Source organism: Terrapene carolina, unplaced genomic scaffold (genome assembly GCF_002925995.2).
Source record: "Terrapene carolina triunguis isolate 2854851 unplaced genomic scaffold, T_m_triunguis-2.0 Scaffold35022, whole genome shotgun sequence".
Taxonomy (NCBI): Eukaryota; Metazoa; Chordata; order Testudines; family Emydidae; genus Terrapene; species Terrapene triunguis.
In genome coordinates, this window is record NW_020699373.1 from 1,874,326 (window position 1) to 1,889,224 (window position 14,899).

At 40.1% G+C, this 14,899-nt stretch overlaps 1 protein-coding gene across 1 annotated transcript in view; it reads right to left on the reverse strand.

Moving 5' to 3' along the window:
* LOC112116425 (lysine-specific demethylase 4C) overlaps nucleotides 1-14,899 on the reverse strand; it is a 438,460-nt gene that overhangs the window by 366,634 nt on the left and 56,927 nt on the right. The window contains exons 5-6 of the mRNA XM_026646385.1: nucleotides 12,236-12,350; nucleotides 420-613 (exon numbers count right to left, since the gene is read on the reverse strand). Coding sequence (XP_026502170.1) covers nucleotides 420-613; nucleotides 12,236-12,350 — 309 coding nt within the window. The remainder of the gene's footprint in view (nucleotides 1-419; nucleotides 614-12,235; nucleotides 12,351-14,899) is intronic.

The following is a 14,899-nucleotide window of genomic DNA, read 5'->3' on the forward strand; positions in this document are numbered from 1 at the left end:
AAATGAACTACATGCTTATGTACTTTGCTCACGTGGGCTTAAGACACCAAATCTGTCCCAATGATTTCAATGAGGCCCTAATAAGAGTTCTCTCAAATAGTATCCTGGATTTCCTGATTCAAGTAATGCCTGTTTAACTATTCGTTGTTTTTTCTGTTGAACTCAGTTGAGTCCCAGATTATTTTTCTTTTTAGCCATTTCCTTTAAAAGGAGCAGTTTATATTAAGGCCATTCTCCTTCAAACACAAGACTCAAATTTCATTACTTTCTGAGCTGCCCACCAAATCACTCCTATCTTGTTTTTTTAAATGGAGCTCCTCACCATGAAGTATTTCTACCTCATCTGTTTGCTTTAGTCAGCTGAAACAAAAAAGAAACATCTTTCAAAATGAGCTTTAATTAAAAAAAATTAAACTTGCCATGACTTCGGCTCTCCAAAGTGGAGATAATTAATACTGTAGAGATCCATATCTTCAGTGTGCCATGCAAATGTTGTTTTCCACATGCCAAAATAGAGATATGGGGTATTTACACCCTCAATAGAAATTCCACAGTCTTCACCCACAACGTCCAATATTGTATTGAGATGGGCAATATTCCATTCATCAATATCCTGGAACAGAGACATAAAATACATTAATAAATACTAAAAATAATATGACTACCAAATGAAAACACAATCTGCTGAAATGATTCCAAAAGGTATTTTAATTGAAAAGAGGAATGAAAAATAACACAATCAATTATCAAGAAATTTCAACAGTACAATACATACACTCAACATTACTAATTAAGTGGTATAAACCTTATCTAATGCTGCAATATATTAATATGCCAGTACAATATTATAAGCGCTTAGGGGACCTGCTGAAGTCAACTGGAAGGCTCCTATTGAATACAATGGGCTTTGGATCAGGCCCTAAGATTGCAAGATCTTCAGAGCAGAGAACACATTGTCCTAGAGGTTTGTACAGCATCTAATTCATTGGGACCCCGATCCTGACAGGGGCTATAAGTGCAGCTACATTAAAAATAATTGCCAAAGAAAATAAAACTCTTTTGTAGGTATATACCTACAAGCTAGGACCCTGTTCAAAAAGGTATGGATGCATATTTTATTTGGTTCCAAAGTAAAATCATGCAATATGAAAGTGTTTAACAAACAGTAACTTAAAACAGACATTATTTTATTTACTTCTGAAAGTTCAACATTGCTCTGTAAAGGATGAAAAAAAATAAAATCGCTAAGTCACTTGAGAAACATTTTTAATCATAATAAAATATTGGACAATAAAATACTTAAGGGGAAATCTTCTGAGGAATTGCATGGAATTTCAGTCATTTTACCATCGTTATAATCCATAGGAATTCTGTATTTAAAGCCCTACATGTTGTTTTTGCTGTATTTTATATTTACCCATTAAGTGCAATTCTAATCTCAGATGCTAAAGTATGCATCACTGTGTGTGATGTAAAATAACTGAGATCAGAGCTGTTCCCTAAAAGTAAAGAGAAGGAAATCACATTTTATTATAACAGCAATCACGAGTACCAGTAAGGTAGAAATTACTAAATAGAGAAACAGAACACCAGGACATTCAAGCAAAATAATTTAGGCCCCAACTCAAGAAAGCATCCCTATTTAGGATAGCACTTGAACATGCATTTAAGAGTCCCTGACGATAACAGGACTTAAACACATGCTCACAGTTAAGCAAGACCAGATTTCTTCCCATCCTCTACTGAAGCTCTGCACAGTTCTGGGAAATCTCACTCAAGTTTGGGGAAAGGAGTGATGAAATGCCAGCATCCCTACTGCGCAGAATTAAGATTGTGATACATTGTCTGTGATGTCTGGTGGTTGTGCAGTCGGTGAGGCAGCATCTCTGAGTAGAGGAGGAGAGGGTATGGATCATTAAGTGTCTTCATTTTCATATCCTTGCTTCAGAGGTTGTGTGTTACATGTGCAGCAACCTTAACTGATACACAAAGTAGTGATTCTATGTATAAACTTCTGAGCTTCTTAGTTTTAGGAAGGATCTCTGACCACAAAGGCTACTTTAATGAAGAACAACATGGGCCCCTAAGATGGAGGTGCACATTCACAAAGATTCTGGTTTTTATTAAATGAGTTTATGCCAGCCAGAAAATAAAAAAATAATAATAAAAAAAAATTACAGGGCGAGCCAGCAAATAAAACTCTCAGTTCAGGTTTTCAAGATTTTCTTCAAAACCACAAAGGCCACAAATAAAATTATTTTAAACAAAAGCCCAGATTCTGGTGTATAAATGTGAACTAAAAATATATGTGATGAAGAAACAGTCAGTCAGTTATGAGGAGTATTGTCAATATCGCAAAAATTAACCTAGTTGTAAACTCAGGAAATAGTTTTTCCCTTAGATGTTGCTAAAAAAGTGCCCCTTTCAAATTAGTAATTGTATGCAGAGTATAAAAATCATGAGACTCAAAGTAAACTTAAAGGACCAAATTTAATTAATTTTTACTCAAATAATTAACAGATTTACTTGAAAATCCCTAGAAGAATAAATCTTTGCTCACAGATTATATGTTGTAAATTTAGGGCAGATACACTGTATTCTTTCTACAGAACAAAGACACTGAATATCTGCTTTAAGTGGAAAACCGAAAACAACCTTAACCATGGAGATTCTATTGTGCATCCATAATGTTGTTTTCTTACAAATAACCAACAAGGCATTAAGGTATACTCTTTTTATAGCCCTATCTTTTTATAGCCAGTCAACCTGTGGAACTCCTTGCCTGAGAAGGTTGTGAAGGCTAGGACTATAACAGGGTTTAAAAGAGAACTAGATAAATTCATGGAGGTTAAGTCCATTAATGGCTATTAGCCAGGAAGGGTAAGGAATGGTGTCCCTAGCCTCTGTTTGTCAGAGGGTGGAGATGGATGGCAGGAGAGAGATCACTTGATCATTACCTGTTAGGTTCACTCCCTCTGGGACACCTGGCATTGGCCACTGTCGGAAGACAGGATACTAGGCTGGATGTACCTTTGGTCTAACCCAGTGTGGCCATTCTTATGTTCTTAATTTCTCCTACTATTCTGAGTCACCAATTTATCTGATACTAATTTCCTGTATCTATGGCTTTTTGGTCCTTTCCCCACCACTACCAATCAACACACTGCCAATTTTCTTCCAAAAACAAGGCCAAATTTCCATATGAACATAGAAAAACAAATGACTGTGGAATATACAAAATACACAACCCCTTCAGCCTATACATGATCTATTTGCATAGCATGGAAGTTCTCAGCCTGGGAGGAAATGTTGATAGAGTTTGGACGAAAACATTTTAGGTGGTTATTAGCTAATGATGGTCTAAAAATATTTTGGCTAGTTTTTAATTCTTTTTTCATCCTCTTTGAATATATAAGAAAATCAGTTTTATTTCTGCAACTGTAATGTTGCAAGATGTTACTTTATAAAATGGAAAATACTGTTTTGGTATTCCAAACATTTCAAAGCAAAACATTTGCTCAGTGTAATATGGAGTTAAGTCTCATTGACAATAATGTAACTGTGTTTAATTCTCACAATTGCAACACTGACTGCAGAGAAACCAGGAGCTCTAAAAGTGTTGCTCAGCTCCAACATCTCAACGCTTAATAAGAATACCTCTCAAAATTCAAAAGTCAACCGGCTATTTTATATTTAAATATCCAACATTAAATTAACAGTGCACAGGCTCATTCATATGTAATGTTTAGTAGACAACCACTTGATTGTAGAAAAGCAGTCAGAATCCATTTATTCGTCATCCTTGGCATATGGAGAGAATGCAATCAATATTTATTCTGGGCATTTATGGAAAACAGAGTTAATATTTTTATTTAAAATCTTTCTGGAGCTAACCTAGATTATAAAAAATGTTATTTAATTGCAATAAAAATATTTATATTTCTAATCTACGTATATTTAGGAGCATATTTGTCAAATGTAATGGGTGTTTTTTTCAGAAAACACCTCAGGCAGTCTGACCTAAGGGACAAAGTTGTGCAATAAGAGGTTATTTTTTTATTTAAAAGATGAAATACAGAATAAGTTAACCAGGGAAAAAGGGTAACAAAGAACAATTTTTTTTTGTAAGTTTCATACTTATAGTGCCTAATTACCTATAGCCCTTGCTGTAGCACATTAGACTTACCTTTTATTTCGTCTGAGAAGTGCTGCCTGAACTTTCCTTTACAGGTAACAGTTCAAATGAAAGATCATTAGTTCCCTTTTTCCTAATATGTTGGGTGACTGTGGGCTAGTCTACTCTAGAATCATGACACTGGCTCAGCTGTACCGATGTAGCTGCACTGCTGTAGCACTGCTAGTGCAGACGCTCTGTGCTGACGGGAGAGAGCTCTTCTATCGGCACAATTACTCCACCTCCCCGAGTGGCATCAGCGGGAGAAATTCTCCCACCAACCTAGCACTGTCCACACCAATGCTTAAGTCGGTGTAACTTACATTGCCCAGGGAGGTGGCTTTTCCACAACCCTGAGCAATTTATATTATAGTGAAGTAAGCACTAGTGTGTATAAGCCCTGTTTGTTACTGTTAACTACTGTCCAGTGTTCATATGGCTCTATTAACAGCATTTGAATCAACTTTCAACACACTGTGGAGATGGAAGTGGAAAGCTTGATGTCTCTAGTAAAGGTATGAAAACTCACAGAGTCCTGGAAAAACTGACTCTTTTCTTTCTCAAGAGCAAAGAATCTTGTAGCTTTCAATAGCTCAAGTGAAAGGTCTAGCTTAAGATTTAAAGTAGGCTCAGGAGCTCTTCTGTAGCTTTCCACGATAAGAGTAAAATGGGTCCCATGTAGAACTAACTTCCATTCATTTTGGGTTTTTTTAAGGATAATTATCATTAGTGGTATGATACCATTCTTTGCTTCTCCTTTCTTCAGATCAACCAGCAGTCTGCTGTACTCTTTTTTTAAAAATATCAAGGCCAGATTCCAGAGGAAATTTAAGACCGACACAACCTTTGTAGACCTGTCATCGGCCTACGACAGAGTCTGGATTTAGGGCTTGATGCTGAAGCTTGCAAGGATCATCCCCTGCCGCAAAACACCATGCCTGCTATGGACAATGCTGAGCAATAGGTGGCTATGTGTCCACTTGGGCAACGAAGTCAGTTCACCCTAGTTCCTCACCAATGGACTGCCACAAGGCCCAGTACTCGAGCCAATGCTTTTTAATGTTTGCACGAGCAACGTGCCTCCAAATTTGCATAGGCGGATGACCTCGCCTGGCAATGCAAGCAGCCAACTTCGGTGACATCGAGTCCACCTTGACCAGAGACCTAAACCCAGGGAGGAATAGTTCCAGAAATGGAGGCTCAAGACAAATCCTCACAAAACAGTAGTCACTGCATTCCATCTTGATAACAGGAACGCTAAGCGCATCCTAAAATTGACCTTCTGTGGCCACGCTGTGCGACATGACCACACTCTGACCTATCTTGTAGTGAAGCTTGATTGCATGCTAACGTTCCACAACCATCTGAAGAAGGTAGCTGCCAAGATGAAGACAAGGGTCAGCCTGGTCCAGTAACTGGCAAGCATAAGCTGGGAAGCACTTGCATGCATGTTACAGACATCAGCGATGGCCCTTGTGTACTCTGTTGCCAAGTACACTGCAACCGTATAGACAAGAAGTAGCCATACTCTACTTGTTGATGTCCAACTGACTACAACAATGCGGTGCATCACTGGAACCCTCAAGTCAACCCCAACACCCTGGCTGCCCATGCTGTCACACATTACTCCCACATCCATTTGCCATGATGCCACAACCCTTCGGGAATTTCCGAGGGTGATGGAAAATGAATGTCTTCCCATCCACCAGGACCTTAACAACATCCCTCACCACCGCTTGAAGTCAAGTAAGCCCTTTTGGACTCACGCATTTAACCTTCAACAATGCAACTTCAACCCTGATGAAACCTGGAAAGCTGAATGGAGTTCACAAGAAGTCACAAACAAACACCTAGTGAAAGACCCGGAGCAGCAGATTCATGGCTTCAATCTCCCACGAAGTTCCTGGATAAGCCTAAACCGTATCCACACAAACCATGGAAGATGTGGATATTTGCTGCACAAATGGAAAATTTAAGACTCTCTAGTGTGCGACTGTGGCCACCCAGAGCAGACCATGGAACATATAACAACTCAATGCCTGATTCACAAATATGATTGAGGTATCACAGCAATACACTCTGCTACTCCAGGCGCAATTAAGTGGCTTAACCATCTAGATATAAAATTGTAGTTGTTGCTCTACATTTACATCAGCCATACGAAGAAGAAAACTCTTATAGAGTTGTCCTACACCTACTTTGCTCTCCCAAAAATGCCAGCCTCAACTCTCCTGATAAGAGGAAGCTGGGTGATGTAATGAATAGGGAGGATGTTGGACCTTACATGGTATCCCAAGATTTAATTTTATTGGATTGGGCCAAAAAAAAAAAAACAGAGCCAAATTTCAGTTTCATTTATGATCCCACTAACACCAGGTTTACAGAGCTATTGTAATACTCTTAGCATCCCCTAAACCATTAACAAAAGTTTATGACCCAGTCTCCTTAAAAAAAATTGCAATAAATCATAACAAATGGCCCTTTAAAATGTAGCCTTTGAAACAAATATTTTAACTGTTTACAATCCCTAAGTAGTGCCAGACTGTATATTAAGACTTAGATTACCTTAACAAATAAATACACACACCAGCTGGAAGTATGTTCTACCATGAGCCAATCAGTGATGCTCTTCCCCTGTCTTTCGTCTACCCTTTCTGTTCTTGTTTCAGGCATTTCTTTCTATCCCACCCTCTAATAATTGGTAATGCACTCGTGACAGTCATAACAGCCAATCCCAGAGTATAAATATTTAGCCAATTTAATCCCAGGAGAGTCATGATTGGTGATGTTGATTCCTTCTCTCCCATGCCTCTTAAGAGCATAAGAACATAAGAGTGGCCATACTGGGTCAGACCAAAGGTCCATCCAGCCCAGTATCCTGTCTACCGACAGTGGCCAATGCCAGGTGCCCCAGAGGGAGTAAACCTAACAGGTAATGATCAAGTGATCTCTCTCCTGCCATCCATCTCCAACCTCTGACAAACAGAGGCTAGGGTCACCATTCGTTACCCATCCTGGCTAATAGCCATTAATGGACTTAACCTCCATGAATTTATCCAATTCTCTTTTAAATCCTGTTATAGTCCTAGCCTTCACAACCTCCTCAGGCAAGGAGTTCCACAGGTTGACTGTGCTTGTGTGAAGAAGAACTTCCTTTTATTTGTTTTAAACCTGCTGCCCATTAATTTCATTTGGTGGCCTCTAGTTCTTATATTATGGGAACAAGTAAATAACTTGTCCTTATTCACTTTCTCCACACCACTCATGATTTTATATACCTCTATCATATCCCCCTTTAGTCTCCTCTTTTCCAAGCTGAAAAGTCCTAGCCTCTTTAATCTCTCCTCATATGGGACCCATTCCAAACCCTTAATCATTTTAGTTGCCCTTCTCTAAACCTTTTCTTCTCTTTTTCCCCATAGGTGTGTCTACAGTAGAAAATGGCTTATTCAATTTTCAGTACCACTGCAACTAGCCACACTGGTGCTATTTATTATCATTATTATTTATTATTATTATTATTATTAACAGTGTAAACTCTTGGGTAGACCTGGCACAAGCATTTTTACTCAAGGTCAGATGACATGGTGGCCACAGAAAAACATTTAGTAGAATGCCTCCCTACATTATTTCTTGAGTCAACTGGGTTGTCCTTCTCTTACAAAGTACTATAATTAAATATAAAAACAATAAAAGATGTGTACAGCATGGCATAATACTTCGACCTAACTCTAAGCCTTCTACGTTGAATTTCTTTTCTATAAACCCACAGTATGTTTTCACAACAGTTATCATTTTAGGATATTTCCTAATTTATAAATAATTTAATCTGTGAACAAAACAGAGACAGTTAACCATGAAATACAACGCTATAAATACATTCAAGGGGTTCTGGTAATATAATAAATCACAAGAGCAAAGTTTGTTTCTTTATGTTGGTTGCCAGAACTCAAAATGTGTTTATAGCTTTGTTCCCTTTCCTATTTTTTATTCCATGTAACAGATTTTACAGTTGTGTCCCTTCTTCTAAACCCTCATTATCCTTTGAGTTAAAGAGAAAAAGAACCCACCACTTGTTAATACACGGCAGTGTCATTTCAATTGCTCTCTCCCATAACACCAGCAAGGTCTTCGATTTCAGAAATTCAACATTGCCAGTTTCTAATTAATTTTAAAAAGTTAAAATCGGGGGTGTATCTTCAGAGATAGCTTTGTTAATAGAAAGTGAAAGTCATTGTGCAAAACAGACAAATCCTATTCAAAACCAGTCAGCTAGATGGCAACTGTTTTTATTTGTTTGTTTTGTAAACAAAAGAGAAAGGACCTACATTGCTGCAGCTTTTGCCACTAATTTTGAAGATCTGAGTGCATGGAAACATCAGTAATGCAGAGATGCAACACTACATCTATGAATTAGTGCATGTGCCTTCGGCTGGCTTTTTTTTTTTTAATGGAAATGCTTTGAGATATTTGCCTTATTGTTTTATGGTAAATTCAATGCTTGCAGCATGTTGTCTGCAATAGTTTCCCTAACTTTAAAAAATACAAACAACATTTGTTTCAATTATCACAAATAGCTTGTTATGAGAAATTAATTACACCTTCCCCTTTCTTTCACTGTTTGCCCACAACTGTAGCCAGGAGTACTACATCCATTCTTTCTGCATAAATAAAAATCTCTGAAATGGACAAACACGCAAAAGCAATCTCTAGATTCTAAATCTAGTCAAGAGGTTTCTCCCCTAGCTTGGCCTTCAGCACATTAGTTGCCCAAGAGCACCATCTGGCGGACAAAGAGTAATTTGGGAAATAAAAGTTCTGTCTAAAAAAATAACTTCCATTTTTATCAATGATTCCCCATCTTTTCTAGCTGGAACCTCCTCCCAGCAATGACTTGGTGCCAGGCGTCACCTCTCACTTTCCTCCAGATCCCCTTGCGCCTTGTCCTGGCGTGGATGCCCCATCACACAGTGTGTGGGCCCCTCCTCTCTCTCCTCTTTTTTCCCCGTCCCTATTCCTTCGACCACTACTCCTCCCCCTGCCTTTTTTTTTTTTTTAAATGGTATTGCTTTTATTCCATAGGCTGCTATTTTACTTCTTTTCCGCCCTGGTTACTTGTCCGCATCTCTAATCATCTCCCAGTTTATTGTCTTCCCACTACCAGTCTCCACCACTTCTATTTCTGTGTTGTCATAATTCTCATCTCCTCCTTGGTCTTCTGGCCTCTCCCCTTGTATTCACTTGTTGCAGTGTAATGAAAACACAACTCATTGGGACAGGAAATCTTTGTCCATGTGTCTCGACCAAAGCTGATAGGTGGTACTGGTTCCAGAAACACTTTTCCCTTTTGCACCTCTCCCTTAGACATGATGGGGTTCATTTCACTCTGGAGATGCTTGTGTGATGTTACCCTCATGACAGTTATCTTAACGATATCAAGATTTATTAAAACCACAGAGAAAATGGAATTAAAACAAAACAAAAAAATGGTTCACATAATAGATTCACACTTCTCAAAGAAAAACTAGAGAAATCATTCCCAGTTTAGTTAGAGAGGAAAATAAGAAAAGTGAAAGCTTCTAACTTTTGAAAGCAATCCTTTCTCTCTGCCCCTTTTTGGTCAGATTGTCTGCATCTCTTGCTGTCCAGAGAACAACAAACTCTTTGTGTGTCTAGAGAGCTCTCTTATGAAATCTTCCCCGATCCAGTGCTGCTACCCTAGCTTTCAAAACCAGTTTTCTCCAGTTACATGCATACATAATAGGGTTTACATGCACTGCTTTCTCCATGAGCTGGACCACTGGGGATACAAATATCTTTCACTGATTATTAATAGCTTTCAAAGACTTAACTACCTAGTTCAGATACCGTCTTTCAGACCACCTTGGCTGGTTGTATTCTAATTTTGGTCAGGCCTCTCATTAAATTCCCGTAAGCAATTTGTCTTTTGACAAACCCTCTGTCACAGGGCTTGTCTACACTTCCCGGATGATCAATGCTGTGGCGATAGATGCATCGGTGGTTGATTTAGCAGGTCTAGTGAAGATCCACTAAATCGACCGCCGATCGCTCTCCCGTCGACTCCTGTACTCCACCTGATCGAGAAGAGTAAGGGAAGTCAACGGGAGAGCACCTCCCGTAGACATCACGTAGTGTGGACCCCGCGGTAAGTAGATCTAAGCTACGTCGATTTGAGTTACCCTATTCATGTAACTCAAATTGCATAGCTTAGATCGACTTTTCCCTTTAGTGTAGACAAGCCCCAAGTTACACACTACTTCTCCTAGTGATTACAATGATAGCAGGGAGCATTTCAAGAAGTGCTAAGCAGAACCATCAAAAAATGGAGGGAACACAGACCCTTATGAAGGAAGGATTCACCCAGCAAGTTGGGAGACGCGCATGTATTCTTACAAAGATAATTTTGCTTCTCCTTTCTTGATGGTCTCATTGCTTAACTACTCCCTTAGGATATTATGCAGTTTCTTGAATGGCTCTCTAAGTAGCAAAACTGATGCTGATAGGTATTTCACATTTCTCTGACTGTATAATGAGAGCTGTACTAACAGTCAGTCACCTGTGTCAACAGCCAGCAAAATCCTACTTCCTCTAGAAATTTCCTTTCTCCACTATTTCAGTCAGAAATAGGTAGTAATTCTAAGGGCATTTCTATGCAGCCAGAGACCTGAGCAGCTGTGTAAACAGTATTGCAACTAATCTTCTAAGGTGAAGTAGTTGAAAAAATGAAGCTATTTCAAGACTTTTTTTTCTCCAAAGCCAAAGAATGTTAGTTAAAACTGTATTAACTTTCCTCACAAGAGAAGCACAGAGGTAGGATAACGCCTGAGGTGGTAAAAAGAAGGAACCTCAAGAACTAGAGAGGTCCAGAGGGTAGAATGATTCCTGAGGTCAGACAGAGGATCTGTACATAGCCATCTCGGAAGAGAATGATCTGACTCGTACAGGTTCCTCAGACCTAAGGTCAATCGTAAACTTGCTAGGAAACTCACAAGTTCAAGGGACCTTGGGATGACCCTCTGATCCCATTCCAGATGAAATCAAAGTTGACCTTGACAGTCCTCAGATCCAAGCCCCTTCCTCAGACTAAGATTGCTTCTGAGGTGACAAGGTGAGCGTATCCAAGCAGCCAAGAAGAGAAAGACAGAAGAGGAATCAGCAAGTCTAGAAGAATGAAGTGTGAACTCAGAATCATCCCAGGCCCACCAGGTCTAAAGCACCACACTCATCTCAGAAGTCAAAGGGGCAACAAACCAGCAACAGAATCACTACAGGAAATAAATTTTCTTTAGCGCTAATGTGGAGAAGGACTAATTCAGGTGAGTTTTGACACCGCCTCATCGAGAAGGAGTTTCAGGTAGCACTCATATTTGAGGAGGGCAAAATCATGCACATGCAGAACACCTTTTAAGGGAGTGTTCATCTTAACGACATATCAGACATTAAAATACCACAGTGATAGGGGACATACAACAGCCGAGTGCTGGTCTGCCCTAGACACCATCCCATCGCATGATGCGTAACACTTACAACCTGATTTTTGCTCCAGATCTGACAGACTATCAATTAGGGTGGATTTAGATTTGAATGCACACAATCCCACTCACTGGAAATCGACTGAGCAGAACCAATAACAAAAAGCACTGAAGTGGCTGGAAATGTGTAACAGAGCTGATACTGCACAAATAAACAAATATGTCTATACTTTTTAAAGATTGTAACTAGACAAACTAGTTTATCCAAAAAAATAAGCTGCTGCAGCAAGATCTTACAGATACCAGAAATGCTTAGCTAAGGACTGTTGAGCCCATGATACCATATACCCCTCTATCAGTGTTCGGATTCATAAGGGGGCATACTGCTTCCCAAGAGGGTCTAAAGTGCATCATACTAAGAGCATGTGCAACTCAAAAGTGGGGATCTTTAGAGACAATTTTCAAGAGATACTTGGTTCTCAGCTGCAATACAATAGTGCAACATTAACTAACCTTTTGGGCCAGGGTTGAGGAGGGGGGAAAATGACATGTATAAAACTATACATACTTCATCATAAATGCTCCCGTTGATATCTGCTCCATAGATCGGTGCCACAAAGGTTAAATTCTTCCAGTATTTACGCTCCAGATCTTCATAATCTATATATCTTGGAGTGCAGTATCTGCAGAGAGAGAATGAAATTAAAGGCAATGTTTCAGAGGACCTCAATTGGAAAAGTTGTCCTTTCACCCTCATGGTTTGGATGTCTCCCAACATCCACGTTCCTGATGTGCTCTATACTTGATTTTGCAGACCAAGTACTTTTAGACAAATTTAGGAGTTTCACACTCTTTGGTCCTTTCACATATTCAACAGTCCTAAACCCATAGGTTTCATAGTAACAATGCTTTCAAAGTAACACTGGGTAATGTCTTTCACAGTATTTATGTCACTATTAGTCCTGTGCTACCCAGATAATTTGTTCCTGTCTCAACAGATGGAAAGAACTTCTGCTGCCTGTTCTGAGTTTTAGGCCGTTAAGTGTGATTGTTGTCACCCAAGGCTCTTGAAAGAGCCAATACACTACTAGTTGGTGGCCCCACAGTCTCTCTTCACCACCCCATCCTCCATTTTAGCCTACCGCATTTCCTGGGCTGGTGAAAAGGCACTACTGTTAATAGGCAATATGGTCACCAGTTCCTACCCCTGTACTGTAGGAGCATAAACACCAAAGAGTGTGCAAACACATGCTGGTTCTAGCACAAGTAGGTCCTGCAGATTATCCCCAACAGGTCCAAAAGGCAAGTGTTCTGCCATTTAGTAGCCCAAGCCAGAAGCAAGGGGAGGAATCCCAATGTTCCTGGGGACCTTGCTTTCCTTTCTCCCTCTCCCACATAAAGCTTTTTTGGGAGAAGTGCACCAGTTCTTCCAGTTGGCAGAAATCTTTGGAGGATCTTGTCTTCATCCCTTTGCTTGTCCCAGACACATGGGGCATTTTTACATCCTTTTCTGTGGCCTGGGAAGATTCTTCTAACTTCCCATAGAGGGAGTATGCTTCTATTGCTATTGCCAAGCAGCCTACTCTGCCAAAACCTTTTCCTCAGGGTGTTTGGCCACAGTACTCCCCCTTATTTAGAAAGTCTTTAGGAAGGGAAATTTGCTTCCATAAATGCAACAACTTGAGAGGGGGAGAGAGTTCTAGATCAACTCTGCAAGCTCTTTCTGTTCAGACTGCTTGGAAGAAAACTTGGAAGTACAGGAAACAGGAGGTCATGCAGCTGACACAGCTCCTATTGAGAAGGATGGAGGAAGAGCCTCATGGTGAACTGATTGTCTCTCAACAAACAGGAGCTGAACCCCAGCAACCCATGAGTAACCTACAGACCAGGGCTTCTCTTAAATGCAGTTTATCACTCAGACTAGAGCCCTTCAGCCATGTTAAGATGACATCCAAGTTCAGGGCATTCTCATCTGGGTATCCCAAATGAAGGGGAAAGCAATTTAGTGTCACAGAGATATGCCCATAGAAAGGAAGCTGTCCTCCACAGAAACCTGACCTCTTTGAAGAGAGGGAAAAATCTTCTTTAAAGAAAGGTTAGGAGCTTCTGCTATTACATTGTTTAAGAAGAATGTAACAAGCTAGGAGGCTTTTTAAGTACTCCTAACTCATATAGCCTTATTAAATATAACATAGCAATATGATATTATAGGTAGAGGGATAAAACAATTCTAATTACAGGTATTTTTAAAATATTTTCTATTATGGTGTGTGCAGAATTACGGTTCTGTTTGCACTCGTGGGATATTCTATGCAAGTGCATGGTTACGCATTATTTCACCACTTGTGAGTAAAAGGAACAATCCAAACTATGCCTATAAGACCTTTATATGACATGGCATTTTATATTCTATAATTTTATATATAGAAGTTATATTTTATATCCCCTATGCAGATGTAAGCATATAAAACAAATGATCATAGCAATCTAAACAGAGTTCATTATCAGCAGGATTTAAAGTATGCTGGATCATAAGGGGTCACGGACACAGGAAATTAAATTTTTAAAAAGTGAGCCTAGTTGCAGAGGTGCACTCTTTTAGTACCACCTTGGAGGAAAAGCCTTCTGGTTGGCTGCTTTACCCACTTGTCTGCCTCCTGGGGAAGAGCAGCCAATCAGGGATGCTGCAAGAGGCAGACAGTTATTTCCCTTCTCCTCAGGAGCCCACACTATTCACGGGGGGGGAGGGGGAGGCAGGGGGAAGTGAGCAGAAAGATCGCACCCACTCAGAGCAGTTCGATCAGGGCAGTTCTACTCCCTCTTTCCCCACCTTCCTAAGAGCAATAAGACAGCTCCTCTGCTCCTTCCCCCTCTGCTCTCTCTCCCGTGCAGTACCTGGCCTGGGAAGGGTCTCCGTTCCAGCCTCCCTTCCCTCAGGCCTGTGGGAGGGGCTGAAGAATTCCAGGTGCTGCAAGAGGAGCACAGGTGAGGTGGGGGGCAGAACTGATGTGGGCACTGAAGGGGGGTAGTATAAATATGGGGGTAAAATTGACTTGGGGCATGGTGGGGGCAGAATTGCTGGCGGAAAGGGGACAGAACAGATGTGAGGAGTGGGAGAAAAACTGATTTGGGGATAGGGCAGATGTTGGGGTGATGACAGACTCTCCATTTTTTTCAGACCACTCTAAAGCACTGAGTAGTGCCTTCTACCAAGTCCTAGAAGAAGGACAAG